The 17,283-nt window shown below is 44.4% G+C and overlaps 3 protein-coding genes and 1 long non-coding RNA gene across 4 annotated transcripts; 1 reads left to right on the top strand and 3 right to left on the bottom strand.

The window, feature by feature from the left end:
- Positions 1 to 166: 166 nt before the first annotated feature.
- Positions 167 to 3,043, top strand: LOC309704333. Its single transcript, XR_014276193.1, has 3 exons — positions 167 to 584; positions 1,319 to 1,379; positions 1,866 to 3,043. It is a non-coding gene; the product is annotated as an uncharacterized lncRNA (long non-coding RNA).
- A 5,191-nt stretch (positions 3,044 to 8,234) lies between these two features.
- On the bottom strand, positions 8,235 to 9,247 carry LOC309705462 (cytosolic arginine sensor for mTORC1 subunit 2-like). The gene has a single exon (XM_082531299.1). The coding sequence runs from the start codon at positions 9,095 to 9,097 to the stop codon at positions 8,525 to 8,527; it is 573 nt and encodes a 190-aa protein (XP_082387425.1). The 5' UTR covers positions 9,098 to 9,247; the 3' UTR covers positions 8,235 to 8,524.
- A 1,873-nt stretch (positions 9,248 to 11,120) lies between these two features.
- Positions 11,121 to 13,158, bottom strand: LOC309704324 (uncharacterized protein). The gene has a single exon (XM_082529406.1). The coding sequence runs from the start codon at positions 12,125 to 12,127 to the stop codon at positions 11,219 to 11,221; it is 909 nt and encodes a 302-aa protein (XP_082385532.1). The 5' UTR covers positions 12,128 to 13,158; the 3' UTR covers positions 11,121 to 11,218.
- Positions 13,159 to 13,228: 70 nt separating this feature from the next.
- LOC309704329 (uncharacterized protein) lies at positions 13,229 to 14,308 on the bottom strand. The gene has a single exon (XM_082529412.1). The coding sequence runs from the start codon at positions 14,255 to 14,257 to the stop codon at positions 13,349 to 13,351; it is 909 nt and encodes a 302-aa protein (XP_082385538.1). The 5' UTR covers positions 14,258 to 14,308; the 3' UTR covers positions 13,229 to 13,348.
- Between the last annotated feature and the right edge of the window lie 2,975 nt (positions 14,309 to 17,283).

Below are 17,283 nucleotides of genomic sequence, written 5' to 3'. Positions count from 1 at the left end.
TTATTTTGCAAAATTATCTAATCTAAAAATAAACTACATAAATGAGTGCGATGCAATATTTTGCTCTTGGTGTTTTCAGTCCTTTATGTCCATCTTATGTGTCATTTTTTTCTGTTATCAATCAACCAACCGATCATTCGATTAAAGGCCTGTCAACGGGCTTCGTAAAGGTTCTTTTAAGGTCACCAGAAAGCTACATAAAGACTGCACCTGCACCTGCACCAAAGTTCTTTTTTTTTTCTCTCTATCTCCGAACATTGTTGCATTTTAAAACCTTCTTCAGTGAGCTATAAATAGGTCACAAGTGAAACACTAAAGTGGCTAACCTTTCTGTGGAATTAAATAGATTTCTAAAAATGTGCCCATAGTGTCAGTACAGGATTGTGAACATCGCAACGCAAAGTTTTTGATTTCTCTCAAAACATATATTTCTTTTCATGTTGAACAGATAATATCTTTAATTTGAGTCAAAGTGATTTGCACTTGAACACGCCCACCAGAAATAGACCGGGACCCATTTTTATTCTGCATGGCTGCTGGAAACATCATGTCACATCTTTGATTAATTTCATCTGAAAATAAACGTAAGTAAAGCCAAGTGTGTTACAAAAGCTTTTATAATTTGTATTGCCAAAATCGCAGAAAATAACCCCATTTAAGCTGGGTCGACAGCCACCCCTAATTTTTGCATGATTGTAGCTGCTAGCTATAAGCTAGCTAGCTATCCTGCGCAACGTTAGAACTGGTTACCAGAAACCGACCATCACAGTCGGGAATACAAGTTAGTATACTGGTAAAACACGGCTTTTTGCCTAACTAGCTAGCGTTACCACGATGCATCGGTGGTGGATAAAGCTAGCTAGCATAAGTTCATAGTTCATAACATTCATAGTATAACTCCGTGCTCCGCTTCGTTTGAATTTTTCTGGTGAGCTCGCGGTTTCTAGACACAAGCTTGTGTTTGTGCGCGCACGTTTGTCTCTCTTCATATAAATATCTGTGTGTTATGTGTGTGTACACCGAGCGCAAAAGATAATTATTAATGTGCATGATTTAGAGACAGAAATAACAAGCCAGCATATAAGATCAATGACATAAGACTAATTCCTTTAATTGACTTTCAGGCGCGGCTCGGAAAAATGTGCATTTTCTGAAGAAATTTTAATTTTAACAGCAAAAAATTGACCCTATGCCAAACTTAGTCGCTAATGGCTGGTCTGTAGACTGTTTGGTATGTCATGTTACGTATTTCTTGGTTTTTCTATGTAATGTGTTTTATAGAGAAGTAACATTATTCTTTTTTTCTGTATGCTTTCAGAACCACAGATCGCTCCATCCATTCCATGGCTGAAGCATACATTTTCATTTAATCTGAACAGGTATCATTTTGCATTTACACTGCACATCCTTTTTAAACATTTCATAATAATCTAGACTCTCCCTCATTATCCTCTCATTCACCTTGCTGATGTGTTGAGGACTTGATAAAAGAATACATGGTATGTCCATATCTGTTCTGTCTCTACATGAGATGCAGTCTCTTGATGTAAATTTGACAACTCTGCTATTAAATGCAGTGATTAATGTAGGACAGCAACGATTAATCAACTCATCAAGTTAATATCTTAGGGTTCTGTATTGTTTTCTTTTTTTTTTCTTGGGCTTTGTGGAACATTTATGAAAATGTTCCACCATTGATTTAATTTAATGATTATGCAATTCACAATCTGATTAGTCAAATAATTGTTCTAATAGTCTGTGACCAAACAACTATCAAAATAGTAGTTTATTATGGTCAAAGATTTATCAGGTGTGCCAGACTTCAGTTCTTCACTTGTACATTTTGTTCCATATTTTACCTCAAGATATCCCAGAAAGATGAAGCTGAGGAAGAGCTGCAGAGTACCACCATGGCACTCTTCGTCTTCAGGGACAACTCAAGCCTCCTACATCAGCCTCGAGACATCGGGATAATCATTGATGGTGTGGAAGTCCTGAATGAGTTGCCTTCTGTGGCAGCTGGAGTGGCAATGGTCTTTGGACTCTGTTATGCTCTTAATATGGAATATCCACGAGGATTCAGGTTCACCTTTGAGGCTCTTCAAAAGATTATGATGGAGCTTGACTTTAACAAGATGACCTCTAAGATTCGCAAACTTAATTGTGAACTTAACACTGCACAGTAGTGTGTTTGCATGCATGTGTGCATGTGTATGTGCACATGCATGTGCATGTGTGCTTGGTTATTTTGCTTGGTTGGCCTGCAGTGGTATTCTACATTCAAAATTTATAAGAACACCCATTTGAAAGGGAGATTTAAGTTGATTTCATTGATACATGTGTAGATTTTTTTTTTTTTTACATTGTACAGGCACAGTGCACATATAAACATTTTTGAGTACTTGCAAATTGGTTTAAAAAGAGTTTTTATAATGGTTTTATGCCAGTTCTTTTAGACAGGTTGCAGGTTTTATACTGGTTTTCAAAAGATTGCAGGTTTTATACTGGTTTTCAAAAGATTGCAGGTTTTATAAAACAAACATTTCTCTAATCATTTCTGCTGTAGCACTAAATCTGTATATTACTAATCCTCTCTATTGATTATAGTTAAAATGGTTTGGAACAATAAATAATTTTGAAATAATTGGTTGGCCAACTGTCTTGTTTTTTATAGGAAATGCAGAGCATTTTTGAACTGAAATGAAATGTAAAAAATATAGTTTGAATATATGTAAATCAATTACCTGGCTTCAACACAAACATATTAGTTCATGTTAATTTGGTTCGATGTGAATACATTAGGTTGGTTAAATTTCAATATATTAGCTTGGTTCAATAATTAAAATATGGTTCTATGTAAAAAAATCAATTTGGATCAATGCAAAATTTAAAGTTTCAGTCAAGTCTAGTAATATTGTTTATATCAACATAAAAGTATCAGGTCATATCAAGTGACTCAATTTGGATTCTATAAAGCCAAATATTTTGGATGTGACAACTGGACATCATTTTTTTTAATTTGAATAGGGTTATTTTTTTTACAGTGTAGTTTATTTCTCACAGTTTTTTAAAAATTCTCTTGCTTTATGGTTCTTAGCGCTGTTACCAGTCTTTGCATTTATCATCGTTTTTTCTCTTTTTTCTTTCATGTTACACAAACATGATTACATATTGCATATGAATCAAGGTTGCGCAGAGGTGGTTGCATTTCCCAGACAATCATGCAAAATATATACATTTCTTTTTTAAAAAATGACATGGTGCGACAGGACTGTAGCACAGTAATACAGCAACATCAGAGGCAAATTCCATTCAAGTTTTGCAAGCCTAGCTTTGAACTTTATTTAAATAAACGGCAGTGACTCGTTATGACAAGGATCATTCTTAATCTCACTCAAACCATGCTGAACGGCTCTAACCCAATTAGGAACATAGGGTTGTTGTTTTTTTTGTTTTTTTTAAAAAGAAAAGAAAAACATAACTGAACACAACAGTATGTCAGTGCAGTGACTAATCAGGCAGTACAGTTTCAGGAACCGTTTTAACTGAGGCAGGATGGCATTTTGGTTTTTAAATGGGCATTTAAAACCTGAAATAATCCTAAAGGCTTAGACAAAAAGGTGACATTTGTTTTCGAAATTGAGGTGATGGGCATCTTAGTCGCTGTCACTCCTCTCTCCTCTCTGGAGCAGCCTCTTTCCACTGGAGGGCACGGGAACCTCATGCTTCACTGAGACCTTTGACTTGCTTTTGCTGTCCTTGTCAAGCAGCTCCAAACCGTCATTGATCTTCTTCAACATCTCGTAACGCTCACGCCCACGAACAGGGAGGAGAAAAACCTCCTTGTCGTCCCCCTCAGCACTGGAGGTACATTTGGACTTCTTTGTGGATGTGGTGTCAGGAGGTGGTGCGCTCTTTCGTTTTTTCGCCTCTTTGGTGCCGCTCTCCTTCTTCTGTTTATTGTCCTCCTGTAGCTGTAACAAAGAGGGACGAAATAACAAAAAAGAGAAACATATTTGTCAAGTAATTTTACCCCCCCCCCCCCCCCCCCCCCAAAAGTGGCATTTAACATGATGATATTCTACTGCCTTCTGGGGGAGGGAAGGAACAGCGGTTTTTCTTTTGAGTTTATATTCAAGTTTTCTCCTTCTTGCCCCCTCTGGTGTACAATTTCTTCCTTTTTCCTGTTTAAAAAGAGTTCACATATTTTGTCATTTGACTGTAAGCAGTGCAAGGAGGAGATGCTCGCTTTTTGCATGACAGTCTGCCACTTCAGTCTTCCCTTTCTTTATAAGGCTGGAAAATACTTCAGACCCCTCCTCAGGCAGTAAGGGGCCTGAGGTGGGGTCTGAACTGTGGGTGGTATGAGGAGAGAAGGGGGACAGGACTGGATAGTGGCTTAAAGTTAGGATTTGGTTTGATTAGGTGAGCCGGTTTTTGGTTGTGTCTGCTTATGATTTGAAACAGGTCTGAAATGAGAGAAAGAGGAGTTTGTTCCTGGGGAATTATAAGACAGTGGTGTCCCGTTTTCCTTCTCATTAATCATATGAGAAGAATGAAGGCGTTTTAAAGATTTTTGAGTTGAGGTTTGTCCTTCTGCAGCTATCAGTTTTCTAAAGAACTCGTCCTCCTCATACTGCAGACTGTTTAGGAAACTTGGCTCAGAGCTGCAGAAGTTCTTGACTGTCGTACATTTGTGGTTAGTCTGATGAAACTCATTTTCAGTGTACTGACTGAAAGTGAACAGCGGGTCCTGACTCCACGTCTGTGGTAAAGGGTTAGGGTGTTGAAAAAAGATCAGGGAACCAGCAATCGCCGGTTCCTTGAGATGCACTCTCCACCGTGGGACAGGATGGTGGTACCCCTGCCCCAGTTCAAAAAATTGCCCATCTTGGGTTTACTAATTAAACGGCGCATAACCACAGGGCAACAAAGACAGTTGGCATTACTTGTTCAACCAGCTATTCTTATAAACCAGTAAAAAGCGTTGGCACTAACAGCACAACTGAGTTACCTCAAAACTACAGGAAGACAATAGTCCTAATGCTTCACAAGTCTGGGCACCACATACGTACATTTCTCAAAATAAAAAAGGATAGATGAGGCTGAAAAACAGCACCAAAGACAATATGGTAAAAATTTTATTAATTACATACAGTATTTATAGTTTTTTTATTGCACTCTCAAGTTAGTTTCAAAACAAACAATAGTGCAATTAACTATACACAAATAGAAAGGTACCATGCAACATACAAACAAGCGTAATACAAAGAAAAAACGTGTAGTTTGATTTTTCTTCTTTCCTTTTCATACAGCTTGGAGCTGCCTGCAGCTGCAGTAGAAAAAGCAAAGACCTGCTTCTGAGCAGGATACAGGGCAGACTGCAATGACTTGTCAAGGCCTTCCATGGTGAGAAAAAAAAATGAAAATTAGGCTGGTTATATTGCATGGGGCAGTGTAGCAGACAGTACTGGACTATTATCTTTACAAAGCATCTACTGTCTTAAATACTACACTAAGAAGACGTGTACAGCAGGAAAATGTTAATACAAGTGGAAAGAGTTGCATATAAATTAGGGAATCTGTCCGCATTTGGTTAATTTCTTCTTGTAAAAGCTTATTAAAATACGCACATCTTTGGTCCGTGCTCAAACCCACGACTTGGTGAAACTTTGGCTTCAGAATAACCAGTGAACACAAAGGAGGAGCTACATAAGATTTACACATAAGAGCTGCTTTAGGGAGCATCTACAGCTCTGATCAGTTAAAGCAAACTTCAAATGAATATATGTATGGGTCTGAAATTAAGACATAAAAGGAGCGTTGAAACAAAATAATACTAAGACAGCATCTGTGGCCTGATTAGAAAAGTGTTTCTTTAAAGTAGGGGCACTGTTCGATGATCCACATTGCCGACTGGGGCTGAGATTTTTATATTTATATATGTATAACATAAAAGCACCTTTTTTTTCAGCAGACTACAGCTGCATTAGGATATTTGTCAACATAAGCAAAATTACACACGTAAACCGCGTACACACACACACACACACACACACACACACACACACACACACACACACACTGTGAGGTCTGCAGTTCAAAATTTGAATCTCAGAGCTTGGTGTTTTTGTCTCCCTCCAGTGGACAAATGCAGGTATGATTAGGGTTGGTTAGGGTTAGGGGGTAATAGCCAGAATTTGACGGAATAAAATGGAATAACTGGGAAAGTAAGTGTCGTAGAGGGATGAAAGTTGTGTCTACGGGGGTGTTTCGGGGTGCTCCGGACACCCTGGTGAAGACCCCATGTCGATAGCACCAACGGTTCTGGACTTGGTGTAAATGGGTCCAAATTTGACGGAATAAAAAGGTCAAAGTGGCAGATAGGAGTGTCCGATCGGGCCGATTCCACCACCACTGTACTCAGCAGGCCCTGCCGGGTCGTTAGACACGCAGCATGGCAGGGATCGGTGACATAACATGTAGCAGTTTCCCTTCACAGAAGCGTCTGCAGCAGGTGGGTGGAGGAGGAGGCAGCAGAACCAGGCCTTTGGAGCACTGTGTCATCTCCTGGTCCTGATGCTTTGAATCTCCCTCTCTGTCTGTCTGTCTGTCTGTCTGTCTGTCACACACACACACACACACACACAGAAGCTGGTCAAGTGCTGTGCAACTGGGATTGCACCTGTCGTCCACAGGAGGGCGCCTAGCTGGGAAGTCCAGTACATTCCATATTAAAGTTGTTGCAAGTGCATTTTTTGTGTAAAAGACAGACACACACACACACACACACACACACACAGTAAGGTCTGAAGTGCAAAATTTGAATTACATTCCTTTGTATCTCTCCCTCTCTCTCTCTCTCTCTCTGTCAACACACACACACACACACACACACACACACACACACAGTAAGGTCTGAAGTGCAAAATTTGAATTACATTCCTTTGTATCTCTCCCTCTCTCTCTCTCTCTCTCTCTCTCTCTCTGTCTCTCTCTCTCTCTGTCAACACACACACACACACACACACACACACACACACACGCTCAATGGAGTATAAAATAAAGACCGGGGCAGTTCTCTCACTGGAGTCTCTTAGAGTGGAGGCTGCCCTTGCTAGCAAGAAGTTCTGTGTGTTTCTCTTCTCTGAGTCTTTACTGAAGAAGTGTTTTATAACATTTTCCTTAACAATTGACATGTGTTTTTTGTGTAAAAGAGAGAGAGACACACACACACACACACACACACACACACACACACACACACACTCAGCGGCTCAGAGATGAGGGAAAAACAACAGAAATCAGGATAGATTTTAATGTCAGGAGATGCCCTGTGATGCTGGGGCCATTGTGTAAGATTGGAATGTGTACCAGTGGCTGGTGGGTGGTCCTTGAAGGTCCCGGGAGGAGGCGGCGAGGAGGCAGCGGGTGGCTGGGCTTGAGCTGTGGATCAGGGACGTCATTAATTCTGCCTGGTGCTGCGTGTGCCCTGTGCAGCTTGGATGTCTGCCGCTGACGCTCTGTGGTTCCTGTTCTGCTGATCTCCTGGTCCACACACGGCTTCAGGGTGTACTGTACAAGCGGAGAAGAAATGCATCATTGGTTACCAAAATAAAACAGTGTCTTTCTGCCTGTGTCATTCTGTTTGGTTTCTTTGAGCGTTTGTTTCTTAAATACACAGCAAGTGTCACTCTCTCTCTCTCTCTCTCTGTCACACACACACACACACACACACACACCAAAGCAAACACACCAAAGCGCGCGCACACACACACACACACACACAGACACTGTGAGGTCTGCAGTTCAAAATTTGAATCTCAGAGCTTGGTGTTTTTGTCTCCCTCCAGTGGACAAATGCAGGTATGATTAGGGTTGGTTAGGGATGAGGAAAGGGCACGCTCACGACGAATGAAGTGGGCAGACGTCCCCCGTTCAAAAAATTGCCCATATAGGGTGATAATTGGCCAATGCGCATCGTTGGGCCTTCGCGACGTTTCGGCGTATTTGTGCCTTTTTCAAGCTGGCCCAACGTGTCTTCTGTTTCTGTTTCTTGCCTGTCTCGGCTTTTATATACTCTCTGTCTCCACCCACTTTGGGCTTTCTGTTTTCTTTCTTTTCTTTATATTTCTGTTTCTCTGTTTGTTCTTTAACTTTCTTCTATTTCTCAACTTGTACGTTTTCTTTTCTTATTTCTCAACTTGTACGTGTTCTTTTTCTTATTCTTTCTTTCTTTTCTTTATATTTCTGTTTCTCTGTTTGTTCTTTAACTTTCTTATATTTCTCAACTTGTACGTTTTCTTTTCTTATTTCTCAACTTGTACGTTTTCTTTTTCTTATTCTTTCTTTAACTTTTTCATTCTGTTTATATTTTTAATTTTTAAATGGCACCCCCTGCTTTATTGACATCCCGTCCTGTATTTTTCCTCTCTGGCACCCCCTTCTCATTTGTCCTTTCCAGTTCTACGGCTTTTACGTGTTTCTTCCATTTCTCAACTTGTACGTTTTTCTTTTTCTTATTTCACAACTTGTACGTTTTCTGTTTCTTATGACTGGATAAGGGGTGAATGATAGGACGGGGCACTAGTTTTGGTTTCACAAAGCCATTGGTCACCCCCAGATTGTGAGCAGCAACAGTCTCCCCGTTGACCACTCGAAACAAAGTGAATTCGGAAGACAGAGTGTGCATGACCATCGGGAGGTCTCGCTCTCGAACCAGGATGAAGTCCGTCTGATACGTCGACAGCATGAAAACAGAAATGTTGTGGTCGGCCAGTGGTGCGATGACTGATTTAGCGATTTTGGTGACTCCTATGGGTTGTGAAGTGGATGTGTTGCTACCTCCTGACACCACGTTAAGGGCCACCCACGTGGCGTCGGCAACGCTGATGTGCTCCGACTGGGGCAGCTCTTTAAATCCTTCCTCGTCGACGATGATGGTATAGTCCTCTGGAGTCTCTGTCAAACTGAAAAACTTGCATCTTGTTTTGGAGGCCAGGAAGGCGAGTTTTATTAATCCGTGAGTGCAAATCTGGATCCCTTCTTTCTCTATACTCGCCACTTTCAAGCTGTGCTCTAAAATATGAAGCTCCATCTTTTACGTCTTCTCATTTGAGGAAGGACTAAAATGGGTTAGGGTGGGGAAGATAATCCCTTCTCCGAAAGGAAAAGGAGCGTGCACGGTCCATCCCTCCCTGCGGCCCTCCGTACCCGTCCCAGAAGACTTGGCGGTCACGTTGGCGGCGGCGGCCATAGCGTACCACCGTCCAGCCGTCGTCCATGGCGTCCAGAATTTTTTTCTTCTTTTCTTTTTTCCAAAAAAAATTAAATGTGCTTCAAAAAATATTTATTTAATTTTAATGTGAACAAAAAACGCTTTCCAAAATGTGGAAAGGAAAAAGTCACGTAAAAACAGTAAACAACAAAAGAAGGTGTGCCAAAAAAAACTGTTTATTTAAAAATAAACACAAAAAACACAACGTTTCGACCGTACACGGTCTTCTTCAGGTGTGGCACACAGAAAACTGTAAGCTAGGTTAGCTGGCAACAGTTGGACTGGCAGAGATGTGCTCTCATCGAGTGCCGAGTGGAAAATGAGCTCCTGTGTGAGCTCCGCCTTTTATATTCTCCCCTCGGCTTTCATACAAAAACATCTGCACGTATCAAGAGCGTATTACAAACATATTTTCTCACAAATGAGTCATTAACAGTGATTTCCCTGCGCCCTGAAAGAACAGAAGTTGTGAATTCACAGAAGTGGAACTCTTAAATGAAATGTTGCCTGGGACAACTGCAGATCAGATACAAGGATCCTCAGATAAAGTGCGTTCCATCGAGAGCGTGTGGTATGGACGGCACTCGCAGTAATTAGCACCAGTCACCAAGCTGTGGTGACTGGTGGAAGTTGCATATCTCCACATCAAAAACATTGTTCAGTTGAACAGAGTCTTCTGGGCAGTAGGAGAGTCAAAAGCAACAATATAGGAATAAAGGACTTTTTTCAAACACTGGTAACACTACTGACATTTAAGGAAGAAATTTACATGCTGTGATTCTGAAAAGCAACAGTGTTCCCAACAATTTCGTAACAGCGATGCAAACTGAGTGGACTGGTAAAAGGATGTTTCCTTTTGAGTAGTCCTGTAAAAATACAGTCTTGGAGTGCAATGAGAAAAAGCCACGGTGCCACAGCAGGCCAGTGCTCGGCCCAGTAACAAAGTCATAGTGGCTGTAAATGGAGAGTCTCTGGAAAGGGCAGCTTATTCAGAAATGCAGCATATCACTGTGCCATCGGGCCTCAACATCTCTGGTCTGAGGAGCACGAGCAGGAAGACTCATAAGCGATGAAGCAGGTTGAAGGCAGCTGACATAACAAACGACCAACATTTCAGTCCACCTCCACACTCGTGCCTTTACTTCTCCATCCAACCTCCTCTGGAGTTCAGACCTTCTGCCTGTTTTCAAGTTTGGTCCTTAACAGGTGGACCACAGTTCCACGGTTCCCACTGGTGGACTTCAGCCGACCGGCAGCATGCGAGCATTGCCGTTGAACTCCTCCTCCGCCTCACAGTCCCATCTTTATGAACGCACCAGCCTTCCAGTACCCAGGGACCGTCAGGGATGAACATGCAGGTGACTTTCTTCTGCTTCATGCCACCTGCTGGAGACAGCAGGTCTGGGGTGTTGACATCCAGTGGCTCCTCCACCTCGAAACATTTCTTGCACTCTAGCACGGGCTGCTGCGGCCTCTCCATCAGGGCTTTGACACAGTACTGGACGTAGCCGAACTTCCCCTTGTATGACGACACCAGTTGCCCTTGCTGAGGGAGCTCGAATCCAAACGTGTACTCGTACTTGTTGCCAGGTCTCAACACCACAGAGCCGTCAGAGTCTGTGGGCTGGTCTTGCAGCCGCAGGACCGTTTCATGTCTGAGGTACTCGGCCTCCTGTCGGCACCGCTGCTTGCCTTTAGCGTACTCCACCTTGGCGCAGCCCAGACCCAGAAGCTTCAGCGCGGACACCCGCATCATTAGGGTTAGGGCGTTGGTTACGGCCCCGTCCCCCCTGGGGGGGACCGAGGAATGCGCGGTCCTTCCCTCCTGGGTTAGGATTATGGTGATAGCAGGCCACCAGGGGCCTGAGTGCACTGTCCATCAATGGGGGCCGGGAGGTGGAGACCCTGCCCAGCAGGTCCAAAAATTACCCATGTCTTGGGTTAGATCTTTCTTATCTCCGTCAGGACAAGTTCTGTGAGGTTTTCACACTCGCCTATTGAATCAGTCAGATGGGTCAGTCTGTTCTGGTCCACCTTCAGGATGGACAGCTGTTTCAGAGACCCTATGCTGTCCGGGACGACCTCCAGCAGGTTCTGTGTGAGCAGCAGGTCTGTGAGAGCCAGGAGGCCATTCAGCTCTGACGGGAGCTCCTCCAGACGATTCTCCGACACATCCAGACACACCAACCTACGAAGGTTTCCCAGCTCTGGTGGTAATGAGGACAACTGGTTACGGTCCAGCCACAGCTCCCTTAGGTTGGGGAGAGCGCCGAGGGTATCCGGCAAAACTTCCAGTTCATTGCTGCCCAGGTCCAGCTGTTCCAGTTTCACCAGGAAAGAGAGCGACGTGGGCAGAGACTTCAACAGGTTCTCCCTGAGCTCCAACGTCACCAGGTTGGCCAAATTTCCAATGTCATTGGGCAACATCTGTAATGACACATCATTGAGGGCCAGGTGAGCGAGCGCTCGGAGTTCAGTGAAACCATCCGGCAATCTGGAGAGGGGGTTTCCACTGAAGTCTGCAATCTCCAAGGCCCTGCAAAACTTAATGCTCTCTGGGATCTCAGAAATATCGTTCCTGGAGATGTCCAATTCCACCAGTTGCATGAAGTTAGCCACCTCAGGCGGGAGTCTCTGGATCTCATTGTCGCTCAGGCCAAGTTTCCGGAGGTTCAGTAGTCTGAAGAAAGGCTTTGGTAGCTCTTTGAGTTGATTGGCATCAAGGAGAAGCTCCTCCAAACTGCGGCTGTATCGAAATATTTCATCAGGAACCGTCTGCAAGTTGCAATGCCGCTTGTCCACCGACTCGACGTGGCGGTTGCAGCGCCACAGGGGGATACACTTCAGCATGTCCGGCCGCCGGAGGGGAGGGGGGTCTGGTTAGGGGGTTAGGATTATGGTGATAGCAGGCCACCCTTTCAGGGGCCTGAGTGCACTGTCCATCAATGGGGGCCGGGAGGTGGAGACCCTGCCCAGCGGGTCCAAAAATTACCCATGTCTTGGGTTCGATCTGCAATGAGCCATCGCGACGTTTCGGCATCGTAGTGCCTTCCTCAGGCTGGCTCAGGTCAGTACTGGTTGCAGGTAAGTGTTTTTCTCTCCCTTTTATACAGGTTTTACAGGTAAGTATTTCTTTTAATTTTCACCGCCATTTATTTAAGTTTTTACATTCCTTTTACTTAGGTTTTTGCAGGTAAGCACTTTTTTCTTCCTTTTATACAGGTTTTTTCCTTTAGGGTTGCAGGTAAGCATTTCTTTAATTCCTTTTATTTAGGGTTTGCAGGTAAGCACTTTTTTCTAACTTTTTTCTCTCCTTTTTCTTCAGGTATTGCAGGTAAGCATTTCTTTTAATTTTTCTTCCTTTTACTTAGGCTTTTTTTACTCCTTTTTTTTATGGATTTTGCATCTCCCAAAAACTTTTTTTTAATGATTTTCTCATATTCAAACATACTACAACAAGTCAAGTGTGAGAGGAAAAGCACATTTCCACCATTTTTGATTAGCCTTAAAGGGCAAGAACTACTGAATGGTTGCCTTTCTTCTTCTTCTTTTTTCCTTTTTTAATTTCACTTTTTACACTAGTGGTACAGCAAAATATATTTTTTTCAGCTGTTACTTTGACAACAGTTAAATGTGCAATAGAGAGCCTTCACAGTCCACATTTGTCTGGCCTCAGATGGGATGTGTTTTGTGTGTTAATGAGATCTGTGTGCAAAAGTCATGTATTCATTCATTCCTTTTTCCACCCAACAACTTTTCACTTCTTGTCCTGACACAAAGAACAGAAAATATAAGGCCTGAGTCTGAATTAGTGGTTTCTTAACTTTACAGTCCTGACTGTGTAGTGGAGCCACACTAGTTCTAGCTCTGCACTTCTTGTAACCCCCCCCCTGGTTAGGGTTAGGGTTTTAGGGCCAGGCAGGGGCATCTCCCACCCCCACGAGGCACGGGCTGGTTAGGATTATGGTGATAGCAGGCCACCCTTTCAGGGGCCTGAGTGCACTGTCCATCAATGGGGGCCGGGAGGTGGAGACCCTGCCCAGCGGGTCCAAAAATTACCCATGTCTTGGGTTAGATCTTTCTTATCTCCGTCAGGACAAGTTCTGTGAGGTTTTCACACTCGCCTATTGAATCAGTCAGATGGGTCAGTCTGTTCTGGTCCACCTTCAGGATGGACAGCTGTTTCAGAGACCCTATGCTGTCCGGGACGACCTCCAGCAGGTTCTGTGTGAGCAGCAGGTCTGTGAGAGCCAGGAGGCCATTCAGCTCTGACGGGAGCTCCTCCAGACGATTCTCCGACACATCCAGACACACCAACCTACGAAGGTTTCCCAGCTCTGGTGGTAATGAGGACAATTGGTTACGGTCCAGCCACAGCTCCCTTAGGTTGGGGAGAGCGCCGAGGGTATCCGGCAAAACTTCCAGTTCATTGCTGCCCAGGTCCAGCTGTTCCAGTTTCACCAGGAAAGAGAGCGACATGGGCAGAGACTTCAACAGGTTCTCCCTGAGCTCCAACGTCACCAGGTTGGCCAAATTTCCAATGTCATTGGGCAACATCTGTAATGACACATCATTGAGGGCCAGGTGAGCGAGCGCTCGGAGTTCAGTGAAACCATCCGGCAATCTGGAGAGGGGGTTTCCACTGAAGTCTGCAATCTCCAAGGCCCTGCAAAACTTAATGCTCTCTGGGATCTCAGAAATATCGTTCCTGGAGATGTCCAATTCCACCAGTTGCATGAAGTTAGCCACCTCAGGCGGGAGTCTCTGGATCTCATTGTCGCTCAGGCCAAGTTTCCGGAGGTTCAGTAGTCTGAAGAAAGGCTTTGGTAGCTCTTTGAGTTGATTGGCATCAAGGAGAAGCTCCTCCAAACTGCGGCTGTATCGAAATATTTCATCAGGAACCGTCTGCAAGTTGCAATGCCGCTTGTCCACCGACTCGACGTGGCGGTTGCAGCGCCACAGGGGGATACACTTCAGCATGTCCGGCCGCCGGAGGGGAGGGGGGTCTGGTTAGGGGGTTAGGGTTTAGGTGATAACAGGCCACCAAGGGCCTGAGTGCACTGTCCATCAATGGGGGCCGGGAGGTGGAGACCCTGCCCGGCGGTTCCAAAAATTACCCATGTCTTGGGTTTGAGAGCTAATGGGCTATCGCGAGACGTTTCGGCATAGAAGTGCCTTCTTCAGTCGAGCCCAGGTGAATAAGTGTTTTCCTTTTTGTTTCTTTCCTTTATACAGGCTTTATTTTAACAGGTAAGTTTTTTCTTTCCTTTATACAGGCTTTATTTTAACAGGTAAGTTTTTTTCTAGGGTTGTGCCCTCCCACCCCGATCGACTGGCAAACGTGGCCTGCCATCAGAGGGCTGCCGCCGGGCCCGGCACCTTCGCCGGCGCCTTCGGGCGGTCAGCTCCTCCGGCCCGCAGGCTCGCCTCTAGCGCTGGCCGGGGGTTACAGCGCGAAGGTCGAAGGGGGTGGTGGTTCTCGGACCCCGCCCTGTCCTCCCCACGCTTCCCCCCCCCCGCCAGACGCGATCGCTCGGTAGCGAGACCGAGACGCCCGGTCCGTCCCGGTGGTCATACCACGGCGGGCCTCGTCGCAGAGTGGGTAGGCAAACCCAGAGTTTGCCCACCCCGCGAGGGCGACGGGGCCCCGTCCGGCAAACACGGTTTCTCGAACCCTCGCCCCGGTCCACACGTGCATCCGGAAAGCCTCGCCCTGGTCGACAGGGCTCAGTAGCCCCGAGCGAGCGAGCGAGCGCGTGCGTGCGCGCCGCTGCCGCCGCCTGAGGGGCTACCTGGTTGATCCTGCCAGTAGCATATGCTTGTCTCAAAGATTAAGCCATGCAGGTCTAAGTACACGCGGCCGGTACAGTGAAACTGTGAATGGCTCATTAAATCAGTTATGGTTCCTTTGATCGCTCATCCGTTACTTGGATAACTGTGGCAATTCTAGAGCTAATACATGCAAACGAGCGCTGACCCTCCGAGAAGAAAGTCACCTGCATGTTCATCCCTGACGGTCAGGTGTCATTGAATGCAAAAATTGACCGGCGTGGATTCTGTGAAGGCGAAGAGATCTGCATCAATGCGAAGTTTGAGAACACCTGCTCCCGCATTGTTGTGCCCAAGGCTGCCATCATAGCCAAACACACCTACCAGGCAAACGGCCGCACCAAGATCCTACGCCAGAAGCATTTATTAGGATTGTCTCTTTATCTTTTTATGGCACCCCCTGTCTTTTTTGACATCCCGTCCTTTGTTCACTGTACTTTTGTTTATGGCACCCCCTTCCTTTAAATCCTTTCCGTGTGTATTTACATTATTTTCTTTGTTTTATCTTACGTGACTTCTTGTCTTTTTCTGTTTCTGTTTATCTTTCTTTCTTGTACGTGACTTCTTGTCTTTTTCTTTTTCTGACTACTTGTCTTTCTCTCTTGTACGTGACTTCTTGTCTTTTGCTTTTTCTGCTTATCTTTCTTTCTTGTACGTGACTTCTTGTCTTTTTCTTTTTCTACTTGTTTTTCTTTCTTACGTGACTTCTTGTCTTCGTTTTTTGTGTTAGGGACCCCCCTGTGGTTAGGGTTAGGGTAAGATAGAGGGCAGGGGCACCCCCAACCCCACGAGGCACTGGCTGGTTAGGTGTTAAGAAAAGAATCAGGCCACCAGCAAGCTGGTAGCCTGAGGTGCACGGGCCATCGATGGGGCCGGGTGGTGGTGTCCCTGCCCTGGTTCAAAAAATTGCCCATATCTAGGGTTTTAGTGCACATTTAGCATTCACTGGGCCGTTCGCGACGTTTCGGCATGTTTTTGCCTTCTTCAGGCCGACCCAGTGTGTCTTGTCTTTGTCTCTCTGTTTTCTGTTTGCCTCTCTTGGCCTTTTATACTCATGTTAGCTCCTCCCACTTGGGCTTTTTTAAGTTGACTGCTTGTCCTTTTCTTTTTCTGACTTCTTGTCTTTTTCTTTTTCTGCTTTTCTTTCTATTTTACGTGACTTCTTGTCTTTCATATCTTTAGTTTTCTTACTATTTTTCTCTTTGTTTTCCCCTTGTTTTTTCTTGTCTTTCTGTGTTTACTCCATATTCAGACAAGGCGAGCAGGAGAAAGAAAACCAGCTTTCTAGAAATTTTAGTGCAAATTGCTGGAGTCAGATACATTTATTAGGATTGTCTCTTTATCTTTTTATGGCACCCCCTGTCTTTTTTGACATCCCGTCCTTTGTTCACTGTACTTTTGTTTATGGCACCCCCTTCCTTTAAATCCTTTCCGTGTGTATTTACATTATTTTCTTTGTTTTATCTTACGTGACTTCTTGTCTTTTTCTGTTTCTGTTTATCTTTCTTTCTTGTACGTGACTTCTTGTCTTTTTCTTTTTCTGACTACTTGTCTTTCTCTCTTGTACGTGACTTCTTGTCTTTTGCTTTTTCTGCTTATCTTTCTTTCTTGTACGTGACTTCTTGTCTTTTTCTTTTTCTACTTGTTTTTCTTTCTTACGTGACTTCTTGTCTTCGTTTTTTGTGTTAGGGACCCCCCTGTGGTTAGGGTTAGGGTAAGATAGAGGGCAGGGGCACCCCCAACCCCACGAGGCACTGGCTGGTTAGGTGTTAAGAAAAGAATCAGGCCACCAGCAAGCTGGTAGCCTGAGGTGCACGGGCCATCGATGGGGCCGGGTGGTGGTGTCCCTGCCCTGGTTCAAAAAATTGCCCATATCTAGGGTTTTAGTGCACATTTAGCATTCACTGGGCCGTTCGCGACGTTTCGGCATGTTTTTGCCTTCTTCAGGCCGACCCAGTGTGTCTTGTCTTTGTCTCTCTGTTTTCTGTTTGCCTCTCTTGGCCTTTTATACTCTTGTTAGCTCCTCCCACTTGGGCTTTTTTAAGTTGACTGCTTGTCCTTTTCTTTTTCTGACTTCTTGTCTTTTTCTTTTTCTGCTTTTCTTTCTATTTTACGTGACTTCTTGTCTTTCATATCTTTAGTTTTCTTACTATTTTTCTCTTTGTTTTCCCCTTGTT

Source organism: Aulonocara stuartgranti (assembly GCF_965226115.1).
Source record: "Aulonocara stuartgranti genome assembly, chromosome: 4".
Taxonomy (NCBI): Eukaryota; Metazoa; Chordata; class Actinopteri; order Cichliformes; family Cichlidae; genus Aulonocara; species Aulonocara stuartgranti.
This window is presented reverse-complemented; position numbering and strand designations above follow the sequence as displayed.